At 48.2% G+C, this 19,846-nt stretch overlaps 1 protein-coding gene across 2 annotated transcripts in view; it reads right to left on the reverse strand.

The window, feature by feature from the left end:
- The window catches only part of LOC144606949 (arf-GAP with SH3 domain, ANK repeat and PH domain-containing protein 2-like), a 101,084-nt gene that overhangs the window by 13,599 nt on the left and 67,639 nt on the right, over positions 1 to 19,846 (reverse strand). For both annotated transcript variants that reach the window (XM_078423474.1, XM_078423475.1), the window contains exons 13-22: positions 19,562 to 19,610; positions 17,194 to 17,360; positions 14,471 to 14,604; positions 13,596 to 13,690; positions 11,946 to 12,126; positions 9,613 to 9,698; positions 8,226 to 8,341; positions 3,797 to 3,864; positions 3,597 to 3,704; positions 749 to 1,004 (exon numbers count right to left, since the gene is read on the reverse strand). In XM_078423474.1, the coding sequence (XP_078279600.1) occupies positions 749 to 1,004; positions 3,597 to 3,704; positions 3,797 to 3,864; positions 8,226 to 8,341; positions 9,613 to 9,698; positions 11,946 to 12,126; positions 13,596 to 13,690; positions 14,471 to 14,604; positions 17,194 to 17,360; positions 19,562 to 19,610 (1,260 nt within the window). The remainder of the gene's footprint in view (positions 1 to 748; positions 1,005 to 3,596; positions 3,705 to 3,796; positions 3,865 to 8,225; positions 8,342 to 9,612; positions 9,699 to 11,945; positions 12,127 to 13,595; positions 13,691 to 14,470; positions 14,605 to 17,193; positions 17,361 to 19,561; positions 19,611 to 19,846) is intronic.

Below are 19,846 nucleotides of genomic sequence, written 5' to 3' on the forward strand. Positions count from 1 at the left end.
GCAGGTCAGGCAGCATCTCGGGAGAGAAGGAATGGGTGACGTTTCGGGTCGAGACCCTTCTTCAGAGTGAAGAATGGTCTCGACCCGAAACGTCACCCATTCCTTCTCTCCCGAGATGCTGCCTGACCTGCTGAGTCCCTCCAGCATTTTGTGAATGAAAGGAGAAGAGGACAGAATGGTAGAAATGATAGAGATAACGGAAAGGCAGGAGAGCTGAAATGGAGGGTGGACCGAATGCTACAAACAGAGGCAGCAGGACCAGCTGAGTGAATATCACGCCAGCACCTCACGTTGTTTAGTTTAGAGATACAGCACGCAAACAGGCCCTTCGGCCCAACCTGGTCCGCGCCGACCAGCGATCCCCGCACATTAGCGCTATCCCACACGCCCTAGGGACAATTTTCTTTTTGCATTTGCCAAGCCAATTTACCTAGGTACCTGCACGTCTTTGGCCTTGTGGGAGGAAACCGAAGATCTGGGAGAAAACCCGCGCAGGTCACGGGGAGAACGTGCAAACTCCGTACAGGCAGCACCCGTAGTCGGGATCGAACCTGGGTCTCCGGCGCGGCGAGGCAACAACTCAACCGCCGCGCCACCGTGCCGTCCAGTAAATATCATCGTTAACATTTCAGAACTTTTAAGTCAACTTTAAGTCCACGATGGGTTGTGCCCAAGGTGCTGTAGCCCCTATCCAGGTTGACCACATTTCTAAAGGCCTCCTGGTCCCGGTCTACCCTTGAACACTCACCCCTGGTGAACGTCTTGACCGGCAGTGGTGGAGGGACGGAGTCAGAGGATGGAGACGGAGCTACTGTCTTCGGCAGAAGGACCAAGGCCCCGTACGTCTCATTCACGATGTTGGCGCCGGCAAAACTCCATCGTTCCTTCTTGGAGCCGGACGGACTGGGGTTGACGAACGGCGAGGAAGTCACGGAGCCACTCGGAGAAGTGGGCGAGTGGTGACCGGGGCCGCTGGACTTGAAGGATCTCTGCGAAGGGCTGACCTGGTGCAAGGAGAGAGACAACAGTGGTTGCGGTGAGCCAAGTCATCACTACGGCCAATGGCATTGGAATGAACATCACGCAATACAGAAACAGGCCAATGCCTCGCGCTTCCTCCAAACTGGGAAAGATCAAAGCTCACCCTGCACCTCCATCCCTCCCACCCATCCTTCACGTTTCCCCCCATGTCCAAACATCTACCTCAAGAAAGATCCCAGGAACGAGTAGGGTAACCTATGATGGGCGTTTGTCAGCACCGGGCCTGGACTCGCTGGAGATTAGAAGAATGAGGGGGGACCTCATTGAAATGTACAGAATAGTGAAAGGTTTGGATAGAGTGGATGTGGAGAGGATGTTTCCACCAGTGGGAGAGTCTGGGACTAGAGGTCACAGCCTCAGAATTAAAGGATGTTCTTATAGGAAGGAGATGAGGAGACATTTCTTTAGTCAGAGGGTGGTGAATCTGTGGAATTATTTGCCACAGAGGGCTGTGGAGGCCAAGTCAGAGGATATGTTTAAGGCAGAGATAGATAGATTCTTTGTGTGTGGAATTTGCACATTCTACCTGTGACCACGTGGGCTTCCTCCTGCATCCCAGAGATGTGCGGATTTGTTGGTTAATTGGCCTCTGTAAAATTACCCCCCATGTGTTGGAAATGGATGCAAAAGTGGGTTAACGTAGATGGTCGATAGTTGAAGTGATCAAAGGCTGGCATGTACTAGGTGGGCCGAAGGGCTTCCTTCCACGCTCCATCTTCAAATTAAACCAAAAGCTTAACTCTGTCTGGAATTATTCTCCGCACAGAACTCGTGTCAATTTTTAATCACCTAAGCAATTGCCTCATGCTGCAAAATTAACTTGTAATTCTGAGCGGCATAAGAGGGCTAGGGGAAGTAAATTAAGCAACATAAAATGAGCAAAATATGGAAAAAGGAAGCACAATATTCTACTCCACACCACAGTCTAAAGAAGGGTCTCGACCAGAAATGTCACCCATTCCTTCTCTCCAGAGATGCTGCCTGATCCGCTGAGTTCCTCCAGCATTTTGCGTCTATCTTTGGTGTAAACCAGCATCTGCAGTTCCTTCCTACACAGTATTCCATTCATCACAAACAGGCCTCTTGTTGTACGGGACAGTAACCCACCACAAGAGGGCAGCACAGGTTCACCTACCCCATCACGCAACTGATCTCCCGGTGGCCCAGCACTTTAACTCCCCCTCCCATTCCCAGTCTGACCTCTCTGTCATGGGCCTCCTCCAGTGCCATAGTGAGGCCCACCGGAAATTGGAGGAGCAGCACCTCATATTTCGCCTGGGCAGTTTGCGGCCCGGTGGTATGAACGTCGACTTCTCCAACTTCAGATAGCTCCTCTGTCCCTCTCTTCCCCTCCTCCTTCCCAGATCTCCCTCTATCTTCCTGTCTCCACCTATATCCTTCCTTTGTCCCACCCCCGACATCAGTCTGAAGAAGGGTCTCGACCCGAAACGTCACCCATTCCTTCTCTCCCGAGATGCTGCCTGACCTGCTGAGTTACTCCAGCATTTTGTGAATAAATCGATTTGTACCAGCATCTGCAGTTATTTTCTTATAATGCAAGAAGAAATAGAGTTGGTCTTGTGGGATTTTCCCCTTAAGATTAAAACCCGAATCACTTAACAACTTCATTTTACAGAGCACGTTTAACTTGTAAAATGGTTCACTCCACTTCAAAGGTGCATTATCAAACAAATACTTCCCCCCTAATCCACAACAGGAAACACGATCCTGCATGGCATAAACCTTGTTTTAAAGAATAGGCTTTTGAGAACATCTTTAAAGTTGGAAGTGCAGCTTAAAGCTGAGAGATCCGACTTAGGAAAGGAGTTCCAGACCCTTCACTGTTGAAGACACAACAGATCAGAGCAGAACAATTCACCATTTTGAATGTTTCAATCAAATCATAAGTCGGATCAGGCCATTCGGCCCATCAAGTCCACTCCTCCATTCAATCCTGGCTGGTCTATCTTTCCCTCTCAACCCCATTCTCCGGCCTTTTCATAATCCTCCACACCCTTACTAACCAAGAATCTGTTAATCTCCGCCTTTAAATCTCTGTCTAAAATCTCCTCTTAATGTTTTCAGGGCCCTCGTACCATTCTACTAAATCTACTCTGCACTTCCAAGTGGCTTTGATATCCTTCGTGTGTAAGGATGCCAACTGTACTATGGGCAGCACGGTGGCGTGGCGGTAGAATTGCTGCCGTACAGCGTCAGAGACCCCGGGTTCGATCCTGACCACGAGTGCTGTCTGTGCGGAGTTTGTACGTTCTCCCCGTGACCGCGTTGGTTTTCTCCAGGTGCTCCGGTTTCCTCCCACACTCCAGAGACGTACAGGCGTGTAGGCTAATTGGCTTCTGTAAATTGTCAATCGTCCCTAGTGTGTGTAGGATAGTGCTAGTGCACGGGGTGATTGATGGTCAAAACGGACCCGGTGGGCCGAAGGGCCTGTTTCCACGCTCTAAACTAAACTAGATGCAATGATCCAGCAGAGGTGCAAACACTGGATGAAAGGCCAGCAGGCCGACAACAAAACCGCACGGGTCTAACGTTACCTTTTCATCCGTCTCCTCCTCACTGTCGTAAACATAATCCTGGTGCATCCCCCACTCGTACTCCACGTGAACTGAGGGGCCGAACTTCCCCGCCAGCGCTTGACCAATCTGCAAGGAAGCCACACAGGACAGTTCAACCTCTGCTACACGCTCACCACAATGAGCTTAGAAATGGTTGAGCGTTCGTTCCAAGACCGTACCAGTTCCTCGCAGCGTGTGTGGTTGAACTTCTTCGCCACGTCCAGGGCCGTCTCTCCGACCACGTTCCCTGCGAGAGGAAAGGTCAAGAGATTACTTTACTTTCGTTTGGAGATGCAGCAGAAACCGGCCCTTTGGCTCACAAGTCCGCACCAACCAGCGATCCCATACACTGACACTTTCCTACACACACCAGCAACGATTTACAATTTTACCAAGCCAATTTAGTCTACAAACGTGTACATCTTTGGATCGTGGGACGAAACCAGTGCTCCCGGAGAAAACCCATGCAGGTCACGGAGAGAACGTACAAACTCCGTACAGGCAGCGCCCGTGGTCAGGATCTGAACCCGGGTGTCTGGCACTGCAGGGCAGCAACTTGACCGCTGCGCCACCGTGCCACCCGACGGTGTTAATCAAGTCACACAATCCCAGTCAATGATCCCATGTCTTGGCTAGTTTCCAAAATGGGGCCCAACTGAGCAAAGGAGCCACAAGAATGCATCCTGTTCTAAACAAATGCTCCACCCTTCCTGCCCACGGTGGCTCTCTGCTGCAATTATTCAGTTTCAATGAAGACCACCATCCCACAGCTTTGCCCTTCCTGTGGCAGCTGCTTCAAAGTCATCTATGCACGGTGGCGCAGCGGTAGAGTTGCTGCCTTACAGCGAATGCAGCGCCGGAGACTCCGGTTCGATCCTGACTACGGTCGCCGTCTGTACGGAGTTTGTACGTTCTCCCCGTGACCTGCGTGGGTTTTCTCCGAGATCTTCGGTTTCCTCCCACACTCCAAAGACGTACAGGTATGTAGGTTAATTGGCTGGGTTAAATGTAATTGACTGGGTAAAATGTAAGTGTGTGTAGGATAGTGTTAATGTGCGGGGATCGCTGGGTGGCGCGGACTTGGTGGGCCGAAGGGCCTGTTTCCGCACTGTATCTCTAAATCTAAAAAATCTAATTTCTCCTGGTGAACAAGGTAAGGCAACGCAGGAAGATTTCTCAATTTTTTCCTTTTCTCTGTCGGATGGAACTGCAGATGCTGGTTTGCAAAACGATAGACACCAAATGCCGGAGTAACTTAGCGGGTCAGCCAGCATCTCTGGAGAAAAGGAATGGGTGACGTTTCAGGTCAGGACCCTTCTTCAGACCGAGAGTCGGGGGAGAGGGAAACTAGAGTATGAAGAGGTGCAAAGAATAAATGAATGAAAAGGTGTTGACAAGACCAAATCAAAGCCAGCAACGATGATCAAGGAAAGGTGGAGCCCACAATGGTTCATTGTTGGCAGAGGGAAAAGGTGATAACGAGGGGATACTAATGAGTGAAACTAAGCAGGACGACAGTGAAACTAGGGTGATGTCTAGGGTGGGAGAAAGATGGAGATACTTGAAGTTAGAGAAATCAATATTCATACCGCTGGGTTGTCAGCTGCCCGAGCAAAATACACCCCAGTGGTATGAACATTGACTTCTCTAACTTCAGGTAGTCCCTGCATCCCCTCCCCCTTCTCAGTTCTCCCACTAGTCTTCCCGTCTCCGACTACATCCTATCTTTGTCCCGCCCCCTCCCCTGACATCAGTCTGAAGAAGGGTCTCGACCCGAAGCGCCACCCATTCCTTCTCTCCCGAGACGCTGCCTGACCCGCTGAGTTATTCCAGCATTTTGTGTCTACCAGTAAAATACGAGTTGCTGTTCCTCCAATTTGGGCTTGCAGCAAGAAAAATAAATGAAGTGGTGGGGGGGGGGTGGAGAGGAAAGGCGATGGATTGGAAGCTCAACATCAGTGCATGAATGAATAGAATGAGACGCATACTGATTTTTTTCTTTAAACAAACACATGCTAGTAGGCCTGAGGGGGCCCCAAATTCATTCTGCTCAACAAAGGCAATTTCTTGGCCCGGGTTTTGTGTTGATTTACGAGATGATTAACAAACTGAGATTGGAACTCAAAAAAACCACATGAACTGCTGAAGGGAATGCTGGAGCGAAGGGGCCCAGACGGATTGCCAACTGTATCGTATTAGCCGGGACATCCCCGTATTTTTGGCTAAATTGGTTTGTCCCGTGCGAGACCGCCCTTGTCCCGTATTAGTACGGTTGCCAACTTCCAAATAAGGGACAAAGGGTGACGTCACCGCCCCGCGCCCCACGTGACCTCACCCAGCCAGCGGCCACGTGCTCCCGCTCCACCAATGGCGGCCGCCATTGGTGGAGCGGGAGCACGTGGCCGCTGGCTGGGTGAGGTCACGTGGGGCGGTGTGCAGCGTAGGTTTACTAGGTTAATTCCCTGAATGGCGGGACTGTCATATGTTGAAAGACTGGAGCGACTAGGCTTTAGAAGGATGAAGAGGGGATCTTATCGAAACGTATAAGATTATTAAGGGATTGGACACGTTAGAGGCAGGAAACATGATCCCAATGTTGGGGGAGTCCAGAAAAGGGGCCATAGTTTAAGAATAAGGGGAGGCCATTTAGAACTGGGATGAGGAAAAACTTTTTCAGTCAGAAAGTCGTGAATCTGTGGAATTCTCTGCCTCAGAAGGCAGTGGAGGCCAATTCTCTGAATGCATTCAAGAGAGAGCTAGATAGAGCTCTTAAGGATAGCGGAGTCAGGGGGTATGGGGAGAAGGCAGGAATGGGGTACTGATTGAGAATGATCAGCCATGATCACATTGAATGGCGGTGCTGGCTCAAAGGGCCGAATGGCCTACTCCTGCACCTATTGTCTATTGAAGTTGGCAACCCTGGGGCCCAGGGTCTTGCAGGCCAAACTCCACAGGGGCAAGAAAAAAAAAATCTTCGTACAACAATTTAATCCCTGCAAAACCACCGAAAATACTTTGACAGGGCGCTGGAAAATAAAACATAACATTAAAGCACTCTGGTAAAGTAGCCGAGGCAAGTATATCAGTTGTTGCCAAAAAGGGAGCCATTTTGGGCCCCCTATCCGAGGAAGGATGTGCTGCCACTGGAAAGGGTCCAGAGGATGTTTACATGAAGGATCCCAGGAATGAGGGGGTTAACATACGATGAGCGTTTGACAGCACTGGGCCTGTACTCGCTGGAGTTTAGAAGGATGAGGGGGGACCTCATTGAAACGTACCGAATTGTGAAAGGCCTCTACTGAGTGGATGTGGAAAGGATGTTTCCACTAGTGGCAGAGTCTAGGACCAGAGGCCACAGCCGCAGAATTAAAGGACGTTCCTTTAGGAAATTGTTCTGTCAGAGGGTGGTGAATCTGTGGAATTCATTGCCACAGAAGGCCGTGGAGGCCAAGTCAGTGGATATTTTTAAGGCAGAGATAGATATTTCTCGATCAGTACGGGCGTCAGGGGTTATGGGGAGGAGAACGCGGTTAGGAGGGAGAGATAGTGTAAGGAAATAACTGCAGATGCTGGTACAAATCGAAGGTATTTATTCCACAAAATGCTGGAGTAACTCAGCAGGTCAGGCAGCATCTCAGGAGAGAAGGATCAGGAGTGATAGATCAGCCGTGATTGCCTCAGAAGGCAGTGGAGGCCAATTCTCTGAATGCATTCAAGAGAGAGCATTCAAGAGAGAGGCGGCACGGTAGCGCAACGGTAGAGTTGCTGCTTTACAGCGAATGCAGCGCCGGAGACTCAGGTTCGATCCTGACTACGGGCGCTGCACTGTAAGGAGTTTGTACGTTCTCCCCGTGACCTGCGTGGGTTTCCTCCGAGATCTTCGGTTTCCTCCCCACACTCCAAAGACGTACAGGTATGTAGGTTAATTGGCTGGGTAAATGTAAAAATTGTCCCTAGTGGGTGTAGGATAGTGTTAATGTACGGGGATCGCTGGGCGGCACGGACTTGGTGGGCCGAAAAGGCCTGTTTCCGGCTGTATGTATATGATATGATATGATAATAATAATATTCATTTATTGTCATTGCAACGAGTACAACAAAATTAAAAAATAGCCAATCCTGACGGTGCGTAAAAACATATATGCAATAAATGCAAAAACAAATAAATACAATTATATTAAGTACAAAAGTTTTAACAGTGTTGCCTAGTGCAGAAGGTAGTGTTCAGTTCTCGTATGGAAGTGGAGTCTCTGCTGTGCCTTCTTCACTGTGGTGATGGTGTTGGTAGACCAGGTAAGATCCACCTAGATAGAGCTTTTAAGGATAGTGGAGTCAGTGGGTATGGGGAGAAGGCAGGAACGGGGTACTGATTGAGAATGATCAGCCATGATCACATTAAATGGTGGCGCTGGCTCGAAGGGCCGAATGGCCTACTCCTGCACCTGTTGTCTATTGTCTATTGAATGGCGGAGTGGACTTGATGGGCCGAATGGCCAAGTTCTGCTCCTATCACCTATGAATTTATGAAGGCAACTAGAGAAGCAGAAAGGGGAATCCCGAGGCGAAAACTCGAGATTGCCACTGGACACGTCGTTTAGTCAGCCTCACCGATCTGCATGCCGGCCTTCCCCTTCAGTAGCAGCTTGAGGCTCTCGGTTTTGTTGTACAGGCAGCAGTAATGGAGGGCGGTGTTGCCCTCTGATGTCTTCACGTCCAGCCCACCCCTGTGGGGAACACCACACAACTATTTTTACAAGGCTGGGCTAGCGCACGCAAGCAAAATCCCCCGGCTGCTTTTAATCATTTACTCAACTTCACAACCTTGAAGCTAGCCAAGCGATATCGAGTTGCTCGGTGCAGTGAGTGTATAAATAGTCTGTACAGTAAATACGAGTGGGGCATGTAACAAATAAAGCATGTGCTTTTTTATTTCCACATTCCCCCCCTTCCCCTTCCTAAAAAAATCTGCATAGACCGTTGTGGTTTAGCATCTGGCTCGGATGGCAATTACTAGAAGGAGCTCAGAGGGGATACTCTGACTTGGAACAAAGTCCAGCAAACATCAGGAGAGGAATACACCAGGTAGAGGAGCAGAGAACCAGAGGACACAGCCTTGAGGTGAAGGGGGAAAGGTTTAAATAGGAACCCGAGGGGGCAATCTTTTCACACAAAAGAGTGGCGGGTGTATGGAACGAGCTGCCAGAGGAGGCAGTCGTGGCAGGGACCATCGCAACGTTTAAGAAACAATTAGACTGGTACATGGATAGGACAGGTTTGGCAGGATAAGGGCCAAACGCGGGCAGGTGGGACATGTTGGTGGGTGTGGGCAAGTTGGGACGAAGGACCTGTTTCCACGCTGTGTGACTCTAAACAACAACAACAACATAATCTAACACAAGCACTCTGGTGTCGACAGACAGATCGCTGGAATTTAGAAGATTGAGGGGGGATCTTATAGAAACTTACAAAATTCTTAAGGGGTTGGACAGGCTAGATGCAGGAAGATTGTTCCCGATGTTGGGGAAGTCCAGAACAAGGGGTCACAGTTTAAGGATAAGGGGATTTATTCACAAAATGCTGGAGTAATTCAGCAGGTCAGGCAGCATCTCGGGAGAGAAGGAATGGGTGACGTTTCGGGTCGAGACCCTTCTTCAGACTGAGGATAAGGGGGAAGTCTTTTAGAACCGAGATGAGAAAGTTTTTTTTCCACACAGAGAGTGGTGAATCTGTGGAATTCTCTGCCACAGAGGGTAGTTGAGGCCAGTTCATTGGCTATATTTAAGAGGGAGTTAGATGTGGCCCTTGTGGCTAAAGGGATCAGGGGGTATGGAGAGAAGGTAGGTACGGGGTACTGAGTTGGATGATCAGCAATGATCGTATTGAATGGCGGTGCAGGCTCGAAGGGCCGAATGGCCTACTCCTGCACCTATTTTCTATGTTTCTAACAGCCAGAAATACGTATGCGCCAGACTCAGAGAGCAGAAGCAGTACACACCCGTTCTGGATGAGGAAATCGACCAACGCCAGCGAGGATCCGTCTGCCAGGCGCACGGCAAGGTGCAGTGGTATTTCTCCAAGCTCCTAAAGTTTAAAAATAGGGGCAGGAAATTACTTTACACTTCCTGACAAACTTTCAGTTTTAAACCAGCAACCCCAGACAGGACCGGCAACACACAAACTTCAGTTTAGTTTAGAGATACAGCGCAAAAAACAGGACCATCGGCCCACCGACTCCGCGCCGACCAGCGATCCCCGCACACTTACGCTATCCTACACACACAAGGGACAATTGTCATTTTTTTTTAACCATTTCTACCAAGCCAATTAGCCGACAAACCTGCCAGTCTTTGGAGTGTGGGAACAAACCGAAGAACTGGGAGAAATCCCACGCAGGTCACGGGGAGAAGGTACAAACTCCGTACAGACGAGCACCCATGGTCAGGATCGACCCCGGGACCCTGGCGATGTAAGGCCGCAACTCTACCGCTGCGCCACCGTGACGTCACAGATGTTCTTACTAAAAACACAAGATCTATCTATTCAAATAATTTGTTTCCTTCTTTCATTTCCTCACTGGGATCTGGCGCAAAGGGAGAGAAGACAACTCCTCGGCACGTTGCCTTACAGCGCACACAGTGCCGGAGACCCTGGTTCGATCCCGACCGCTGGAGCTGTGTGCAAGGAGTTTGCACGTTCTCCCCGTGACCGCGTGGGTTTCCTCCAAGATCTCCAAGCTCCTGGGATCACGTTCCTGGGATGGCAGGACTTTCATATGAAGAAAGACTGGATAGACTCGGCTTGTACTCGCTGGAATTTAGAAGATTGAGGGGGGATCTTATAGAAACTTACAAAATTCTTAAGGGGTTGGACAGGCTAGATGCAGGAAGATTGTTCCCGATGTTGGGGAAGTCCAGAACAAGGGGTCACAGTTTAAGGATAAGGGGGAAGTCTTTTAGGACCGAGATGAGAACGTTTTTTTCCCACACAGAGAGTGGTGAATCTGTGGAATTCTCTGCCACAGAAGGTATTTGAGGCCAGTCCATTGGCTATATTTAAGAGGGAGTTAGATGTGGCCCTTGTGGCTAAAGGGATCAGGGGGTATGGAGAGAAGGCAGGTACGGGATACTGAGTTGGATAATCAGCCATGATCATATTGAATGGCGGTGCGGGCTCGAAGGGCCAAATGGCCTACTCCTGCACCTATTTTCTATGTTTCTATCTTCGGTTTCCTCCCACACTCCAAAGCGTGCAGGTTGGTAGGTCGATTGGCTTGGTGTACGTGTAAAATTGTCTCTGGTGCGGGATAGTGCTATTGTGCGGGGATCGCTGTTCGGCGAGGACTCGATGGGCCAAAGGGCCTGTTTCCGCGCTGTATCTCTGAAAAAAAACCTTGCAACAGGTGAAGGGCAAAGGTGGGGGCTGAAGGTTGCAAACATCAAGGGATGACAATTTCGAGGGACAGAAGCAGAAGTAGCAACCATCAGAAGGATATATAAGAAAATAACTGCAGATGCTGGTACAAATCGAAGGTATTTATTCACAAAATGCTGGAGTAACTCAACGGGTCAGGCAGCATCTCGGGAGAGAAGGAATGGGTGACGTTTCGGGTCCAGACCCTTCTTCAGACTGATGTCAGGGGGGCGGGAATCCGGGAACCCACCCCTCTGACATAAGTCTGAAGAAGGGTCTCGACCCGAAACGTCGCCCATTCCTTCTCTCCTGAGATGCTGCCTGACCCGCTGAGTTACTTCAGCATTTTGTGAATAAAAAACGTCAGAAGGATCTCAATGATTTGGAATAAAATCCAACAAACAACAACAACAACATAAAATCAAACACAAGCACTCTCGTCTCTGAGGTGAAAAATCCCATTGACATCCAGAAAATTGTATCCATCTAATTCAAACCAGAGACAGTACCCATCTATTCTGGCTCAGAAAATCTTTTATTTTTAAAAGATACTAGACCAAGTTTACCCGTTGGGCCCAAACCTCTCCTGCATCAGCACCCTCTCCTCCCACTTCTCCTCCTCTCCTCCCATCCCCCTCCCCTCCCTCCCCCTCAACCCCTCCCCCCTCCACCGCCCCCTCCCTCAGAGATAGATTGAAACTTAAAAATGTGAATAACTTTAAAAGTATAACACCGATTTCAATGAAACTTCTACCATTAGCACCAAAGGGACGACGGTGAGTAAGGTGGGCCTAAAATTGTCGCGTTATCGTGTACAGGTTTTGGCTGTAGTTCCGGAACAAACAAACAAACGAGAGTTTTAGTATATAGATGGATGAATCTGGGAAACATCATCCATCAGAAGGCTACAAGAATCACCTGCCCATCTGGTAGTGTCAGGGGTGCAGTAAAATCCACACCTTCCCCGTGCATCTGCAACAGAGCCAAGAGGTCCCTGTTCCGAACGGCTTCAAAAAGCTTAAATCCCCCTTTGCAGATGCCTTTTTTTGTATATTTATGTTCCACATATTTTGCTGTAATATATTCTTTCCGGGCATTCCTGTGGATACAGGAATAAAAGATTTCAATTGCACAGTTCCTTTCAGAATACAGCAATCAATAATGCACTTTGAAACACTGCAAGCCTTGCAAATTTAGTTTAGTGTAGCTATTGCTAATCGGCCTCCACTGCCTCCTGTGGCAAAGAAATCCACAGATTCACAACTCTCTGGGTGAAAAGGTTTTTCCTCATCTCAGTCCTAAATGGCCTACCCCTTATTCTTAAACTGTGACCCCTGGTTCTGGACTCCCCAAACATCGGGAACATTTTTCCTGCATCTAGCCTGTCCAACCACTTAAGAATGTTATATGCTTCTATAAGATCCCCTTGCATCCTTCGAAATTCCAGCGAATACAAGTCCAGTCGATTCATTCTTTCATCATATGTCAGTCCCGCCATCCCGGGAATTAACCTGGTGAACCTACGCTGCACTCCCTCAATAGCAAGAATGTCCTCCCTCAAATTAGGAGACCAAAACTGCACACAATACTCCAGGTGCGGTCTCACCAGGGCCCTGTACAGCTGCAGAAGGACTTCCTTGCTCCTAAACTCAAAATCAAATCCCATGCACAAACAGAGTTTTGTAGAAACTGGCATTTTTATTTCGTAGTCTTTATGTTCAAACTCTTTAGGTGGTTTGGATATTGTCTACACACGCGCGCATACAGGCACACACAGCACCCATTCACAGCACCCATTCACAGCACCCATTCACAGCACCCATTCACAGCACCCATTCACAGCACCCAGTTTCGGGTCGAGACACTTCTTCAGAAATCCATGGATCTCAGTCTTCAGACAGGGTCTCGACCCAAACGTCACCCATTCCTTCTCTCTGCTGGACACAGAAAAGCTGAAGCTATGTAAAATTTAATTGAAAAAGATCTCATTCAATCTCTTAAGAATATGAATTACATGCACCCAGGTGCAGTATTTGCTCTCGCTGGCAGTCTGTTTGTCCTTTTTGTTTGTGTGTTGGTGGTGGGGTGTTTTGTTTTGGTTGTGTATGTGGGGGGGGGGGGGGTGGGGGTGGTGAAGGTGGGTGGGTATGTGGGGGGTGGGGGAAATCTTTCTTTTTTTTTTAGGTCTCTTCCGCGGGGCCTTCCATCGCCCGGCGCGGCTCGGCCGCGGGACTGAACAGCGCCCGGTGCGGCTCGGCCGCGGGGCCTTCCATCGCCCGGTGCGGCCGCGGGACACCATTCTGCTTTAGTTAAACATTTTGTTCAAGATGGCCGCGCCGTTGTGTTTGGCTGCCTGCCACTGTATGTTTCTTTTTTTTTTCCCTAATCAGATGTGCAGCACTTTGGTCAACGTGGGTTGTTTTTAAATGTGCTATACAAATAAAATTGACTTGACTTGACTCACAGCACCCACTCACAGCACCCACTCACAGCACCCACTCACAGCACCCACTCACAGCACCCACTCACAGCACCCATTCACAGCACTGGGCCATGTTTAGTACTCACATGTCACTAGTTGGAGTAGGTTTCACACCACACTGAGCTGGCAAGTTTGCCTCAAAGATTTCATTCAATCGTGTGTTGCCAATATTGACAGCAAGCTGCAGGAAACAAGACAAGCTCAGGTCAATGGCACGAACAGTCTACATGGCCAAAACACCAACCAACCACCCAACCACGAAAACAGCAGTCTCTTTGGCTGGGTCACGGCGGGCCAAACATATTATGTGCATCTCCCGACACGGAATTAAAGGATATGGGGAGAAGGCAGGAACGGGGAACTGATTTTCGATGATCAGCCATGATCGTATTGAATGGCGGTGCTGCCTCGAAGGGCATAATGGCCTACTCCTGCACCTACATTCTATGTTTCTACGACGCAACTCACGATGTGCCAACCCACCCCACACTGCCACAGCTGCACAAAAACACCATCCCCAATGTGCCTTCCATGCCAACTCCACCCCATTCCAAAATGGCCAATCTTCAAGATTCTGCAACTCCCGTGCTCCAATCCACAAGGAACAACAAACAAATCCCTCACCCCATTCTTCACCATAAAGACGAAGATAACCCTAGATTTTCTACTGTGTCCAAGACAATATCGATTCTATTAACACTCATCGGCAACAGCATTACCATTATCTGTACGAAAAGCTGTTCTGCCTTTGTCGACCACAGTCTGTGGCTGCAACTCAAAAATGCTTCAGCCCGACCGAAGGGTGTCCTTGGAGAACCCGAGGCCTGAATCCAGTCCTCTTTGACACCTGGGCCGCCGTGATAAACAACGACTGAGAGAAGACGAAAAACTAAGAGGGAAATCCTGGGCATGCTTGGATGGTGGGGGCGGGGAGAGGTGGGGAAGAGAATATTTCACGCACCAAGAGCTCGGAGGTGCTCAGCACATCCAGATTGAGGGACTGGATCCTGGAATAGTGAACCCCCATCTCCCGGTGAATCCCAGAACACTCGATGCAGGTCACGATACCCAGGTTGGTGGAGAGCCAAGTAGGATCTAGAACAAAAAAAACCAGGAGGGATTATATACATTTAGCTGCAAAACAAAAAGATTATTAAGAAGATCAAATTCCTTGAACAATGGTAAGCGCTATCTAACAGATTATCCCCTTGATACCGCTATCTGCTATTTGCTGTTGTCCAATGCAACTCATCTTTATAAACGAAAACGTGTGCAATCATCCTTGCAGCGCCAGAGACCCGGGTTCGATCCCAACTACGGGCGCTGTCTACGGGTACAGTCAGGGCCGTTTTTACAGCATTATGGGCCCCCGGGCAAAGCAGTGTACTGGGGCCCCTACCGTTACTCTCCCCCACCTCCCTTTCCCTACCAGCCCCCCCCTGTCGTGCCGGCAAAAAGCACTTACCGAAAAGCACTTAGCGATGGACTTAGGGTGCTACATTGTTGAGAAAAGCACTTGCAGATCGCTGTGAGAAGCACTTAGTGACCGAAAATGTTGCGAAAAAAGCACTTATTGAACCTACATTTTTAAAGTAGTATTTATTTATTGCAAGTCACTTAACATACACAGATCAGCATGGGGCCCCTATGCTCGTGGGCCCCCGGGCAAGTGCCCATCAGGCCCATGCGTTAAGACGGCCCTGGGTACAGTGTTTGTACGTTCTCCCCGTGACTTGCGTAGGTTCTCTCCGAAATCTTCAGTTTCCTCCCACACTCCAATGATGTACAGGTCTGTTGGTTAATTGGCTTGGTATATATGTAAAATTGTCCCTGGTGTGTGTTAAAGTGCGGGGATCGCTGGTTGATACAGACTCGGTGGGCCGAAGGGCTGGTTTCTGTGCTGTCTCCCTAAACTAAACTATACCTCTTTATCAATTTTAATTTCAATTTCAATTTAAAATACTTTATTGGCATGATAAGATACATCATTATATTGCCAAAGTATAGAACATAACATACATATTTACAATGCATGAATATAAAAACAAGTATACAATGCATGGGTCGATATGCCCCTGTACATATATATATATATATTCACGCAATACATTTATAGCCTTTTATCAATTGCTACTCGTTCTTGCAGTTGTAAACAGTACAGCAAGGTAGCACGTTTAGTAGGTCGATATTAATTTCCTTAGTGTCATAGAAACATAGAAAATAGGTGCAGGAGTAGGCCATTCGGCCCTTCGAGCCTGCACCGCCATTCAATATGATCATGGCTGATCATCCAACTCAGTATCCCGTACCTGCCTTCTCTCCATACCCCCTGATCCCTTTAGCCACAAGGGCCACATCTAACTCCCCCTTAAATATAGCAATGAACTGGCCTCAAATACCTTCTGTGGCAGAGAATTCCACAGATTCACCACTCTCTGTGTGAAAAAAAGCTTTCTCATCTCGGTCCTAAAAGGCTTCCCCCTTATCCTTAAACTGTGACCCCTTGTTCTGTACTTCCACAAACATTGGGAACAATCTTCCTGCATCTAGCCTGTCCAACCCCTTAAGAATTTTGTACGTTTCTATAAGTGTATGAGTGTGAGTGTATGTGTACATGTTGGTCATTCACTGTCTCTCAGGTTGTGGCATGCTGGTACGTATTGTGCGCCAAGATGTGCCGTATTTCCTTCGCCGAGGATTATTCTTAGTTTTGACATATCGTCTAGTTCTTTAAAATCTGGGGTCGCCAGACGGAGTTTTTCAAAATATATTTTTCTTATTTTAATCGATTTTTTTACATTTTAAGAGGAAGTGCACCTCTGTTTCAACCTCGTCTGTCAAGCAGTGACCGCATATTCTATTTTCTCTTGGTTGCCTTTATCCCTTCAACCCAAGATTCATGCAATCCCCAATTTCCATCACTCCATCAATGGCAACCATGCCGTGGTGATGTCTCCCTCTATGCCACCCTCCCTGTACACATAGCCTGTGGCAACGTGCTCAGTAGACCCACCTTGGCTGTACATTTCCCAATACCTCCTGTCTGTCGTATGTTGAAAGACTGGAGCGACTAGGCTTGTATACACTGGAATTTAGAAGGATGAGAGGGGATCTTATCGAAAGGTATAAGATTATTAAGGGGTTGGACACGTTAGAGGCAGGAAACATGTTCCCAATGTTGGGGGAGTCCAGAACAAGGGGCCACAGTTTAAGAATAAGGGGTAGGCCATTTAGAACTGAGATGCGGAAAAACTTTTTCAGTCAGAGAGTTGTGAATCCATGGAATTCTCTGCCTCAGAAGGCAGTGGAGGCCAATTCTCTGAATGCATTCAAGAGAGAGCTAGATAGAGCTCTTAAGGATATAAGAAAATAACTGCAGATGCTGGTACAAATCGATTTATTCACAAAATGCTGGAGTAACTCAGCAGGTCAGGCAGCATCTCAGGAGAGAAGGAATGGGTGACGTTCGGGTCGAGACCCTTCTTCAGACTGATTAAGGATAGTGGAGTCAGGGGGTATGGGGAGAAGGCAGGAACGGGGTACTGATTGAGAATGATCAGCCACGATCACATTGAATGGTGGTGCTGGCTCGAAGGGCCTCCTCCTGCACCTATTGTCTATTGATGTGGCTCAGCAGTAATTACTGTTCGATTCTGTCCCTGATGACAGATTGGCTACACTCACCTGGTGCCCCACAGTCACAGCACACCTCGTTTCCAGCCATCCCTCGGACATCTGCAATGACGGCTTTGGTCAGCTCTTGCACCGTGTCATTGGTGCCATGGCTGACATCTCCTTTGAAGGCATTGTTGAGTGCCTCCTCTTTGCTGTTCTGCAACACAGCGACCCACCTGGCAACACAAGAACATGAATGCATGCCATCAACAAGGAATTCCTGTTTTAGTTTTAGAGATACAAGGAACGGGTGACGTTTCAGGTCGAGACCCTTCTTCAGAACACCTTAGGCCCACCAAGTCCGCGCCGGCCAGTGATTGCCCTCATACACTAGCACTATCCCACACACAATTAGTCTGAAGAAGGGCCTCGACCCAAAAAGGTCACCCATTCCTTCTATCCAGAAATGCTGCCTGTCCCGTTGAATTACTCAAGACACAAGTGTTCGGAGTAACTCTGCAGTCAGCCAGCATCTCAGAAGAACATGGATAGGTGATGTTGCGGGTTGGGACTCTTCTTCAGACTGATGCCCAACCATTTCAGGTACTTAAGGTGCCTTTAAACTATAGAGACACAATGCAGAAACAGACCCTCAAGCTCTCAGAGTCCGCAACAAACAGCGATCCCTGCACACCAACACTATCCCATACACACTAGGGAACATTTACATTTATGCCAAGCCAATTAACCTACAAACCTGCACATCTTTGGAGTGTGGGATGGAGCCAAAGATCTCAGAGAAAACCCACGCGTGTCACGGGGAAAACGTACAAACTCCGTACAGACAAGCACCGGTAGTCAGGATGGAACCCGGGTCTCTGGTGCTGTAAGGCAGTAGCTCTACCGCTACGCCACTGTGCCATCCTGCTTTGGACTTGACATAGATCACAGTGGCCACAGTCTCACTAGATGAGTGTCCTTTGCTGGTAAACTAATAAACAGGATAGGACCATGCAATGTTTGAGGTAGATGTACACAGTTTTATAGGACTCTGATTAGGCTATATTTGGAGTATTGCATGCAATTCTGGTCACCCCTTACAGGAGGGATGTGGAGGCTTTGAAGAGGGTGCAGGGATGGATGGTTTACCAGAATGCTGTCTGGATTAGAGGGTTCCAGCTGCACACAGTTATTGGATAGACTTGGATAATTTTCTCTGGAGCGTTAGAGGCTGAGGGGAGACTTGATACAAGTATATAAAATGATCGTAGGCATAGATAGGGTAGAGAGTCAGAACCTTTTCCCCCAGGTTCTCCAGTCCAACACTAGAGGGCATAGCTATAAAGGGGAGGAGGAGGAAAGTTTTTTTTACACATAGGGTGTGTGGCGGCCTGGAACATATTGCCAATGGGGTGGTGAAGGTAGATGCAATTGTGGCAGTTAAGAGGCTTGTAGATAGGCACATTGATTCTACCTTCGAGTTTCTACGTTCGAGTTTCTACGTTCGAGTTTCTACGTTCCAGGTTCTATGTTCCAGGTTCTACGTTCCAGGTTCTACGTTCCAGTTTCTACGTTCCAGGTTCTACGTTCCAGTTTCTACGTTCTAGTTTCTACATTTCCGTTTCTACGTACCCGTTTCTACGTTCCCGTTTCTACGTTCTACATGCTACGTTCTAGTTTCTACGCTCTAGTTTCTACGTTCTAGTTTCTACGTTTGAGTTTCTACGTTCCAGTTTCTACGTTCCAGTTTCTACGTTCCAGGTTCTACGTTCCAGGTTCTACGTTCCAGGTTCTACGTTCCAGTTTCTACGTTCCAGTTTCTACGTTCCAGGTTCTACGTTCCAGGTTCTACGTTCCAGGTTCTACGTTCCAGGTTCTACGTTCCAGGTTCTACGTTCCAGTTTCTACGTTCCAGTTTCTACGTTTCCGTTTCTACGTTCCCGTTTCTACGTTCTACATGCTACGTTCTAGTTTCTCCGCTCTAGTTTCTATGTTCTAGTTTCTACGTTTGAGTTTCTACGTTTGAGTTTCTACGTCCTAGTCCCTACGTCCTAGTCTCTCCGCTCTAGTTTCTACGTTCTACTTTCTACGTTCTACGTTCAACCTTCTATAAAAGCTCCTATTTTGGCTGAGACATCTGCGCTTCCTTGATTTACACAAACATTACATAAACATGTTGTAATGGGAATGACCTCCCCAGGCACTGACACGAACATTAGGGGTATGAGGGCAACCCATGCAAGTTCAAGGACAAATTTCTACCCTGACACAAAATAACCCACAAATACTCAATTGCACCGATCACTCCAGAGAGAAAACTAAATGGCTTCACCTTGTGCAAGACATTAAAACAAGAAAGGCACTATGCGATTGAACTTCGAGTTGATCTACCATCTACCGTGTGAAATGGTGTATAAAAGCCACCCTTTTTACTCACACTTGACATTCTTGCTCGTCTTCCGTCTGGAAGTGGTACGTTCGATTATCTGCGGGAATTAAGAGATGTTGGAGTTAAGGGAAGCCACTCAGTTTCAGCTTCAGCTTTGCCGATCAGAGCATCAGGCCCACTTTCCCAAAGGTGTGCTTCATTGTCAGAGGTGTCATCCTTCAGTTCGAGATATCACACCAAGGTCACGTTAAATCTCCCAGGTAAATGCAAAAGATTATGGTTGATCTTCAAAAGCATTAAGGGCGTGCAGCGTAGGTTTACTAGGTTAATTCC

This window comes from Rhinoraja longicauda, chromosome 27 (assembly GCF_053455715.1).
Source record: "Rhinoraja longicauda isolate Sanriku21f chromosome 27, sRhiLon1.1, whole genome shotgun sequence".
NCBI classification, from domain to species: domain Eukaryota; kingdom Metazoa; phylum Chordata; class Chondrichthyes; order Rajiformes; family Arhynchobatidae; genus Rhinoraja; species Rhinoraja longicauda.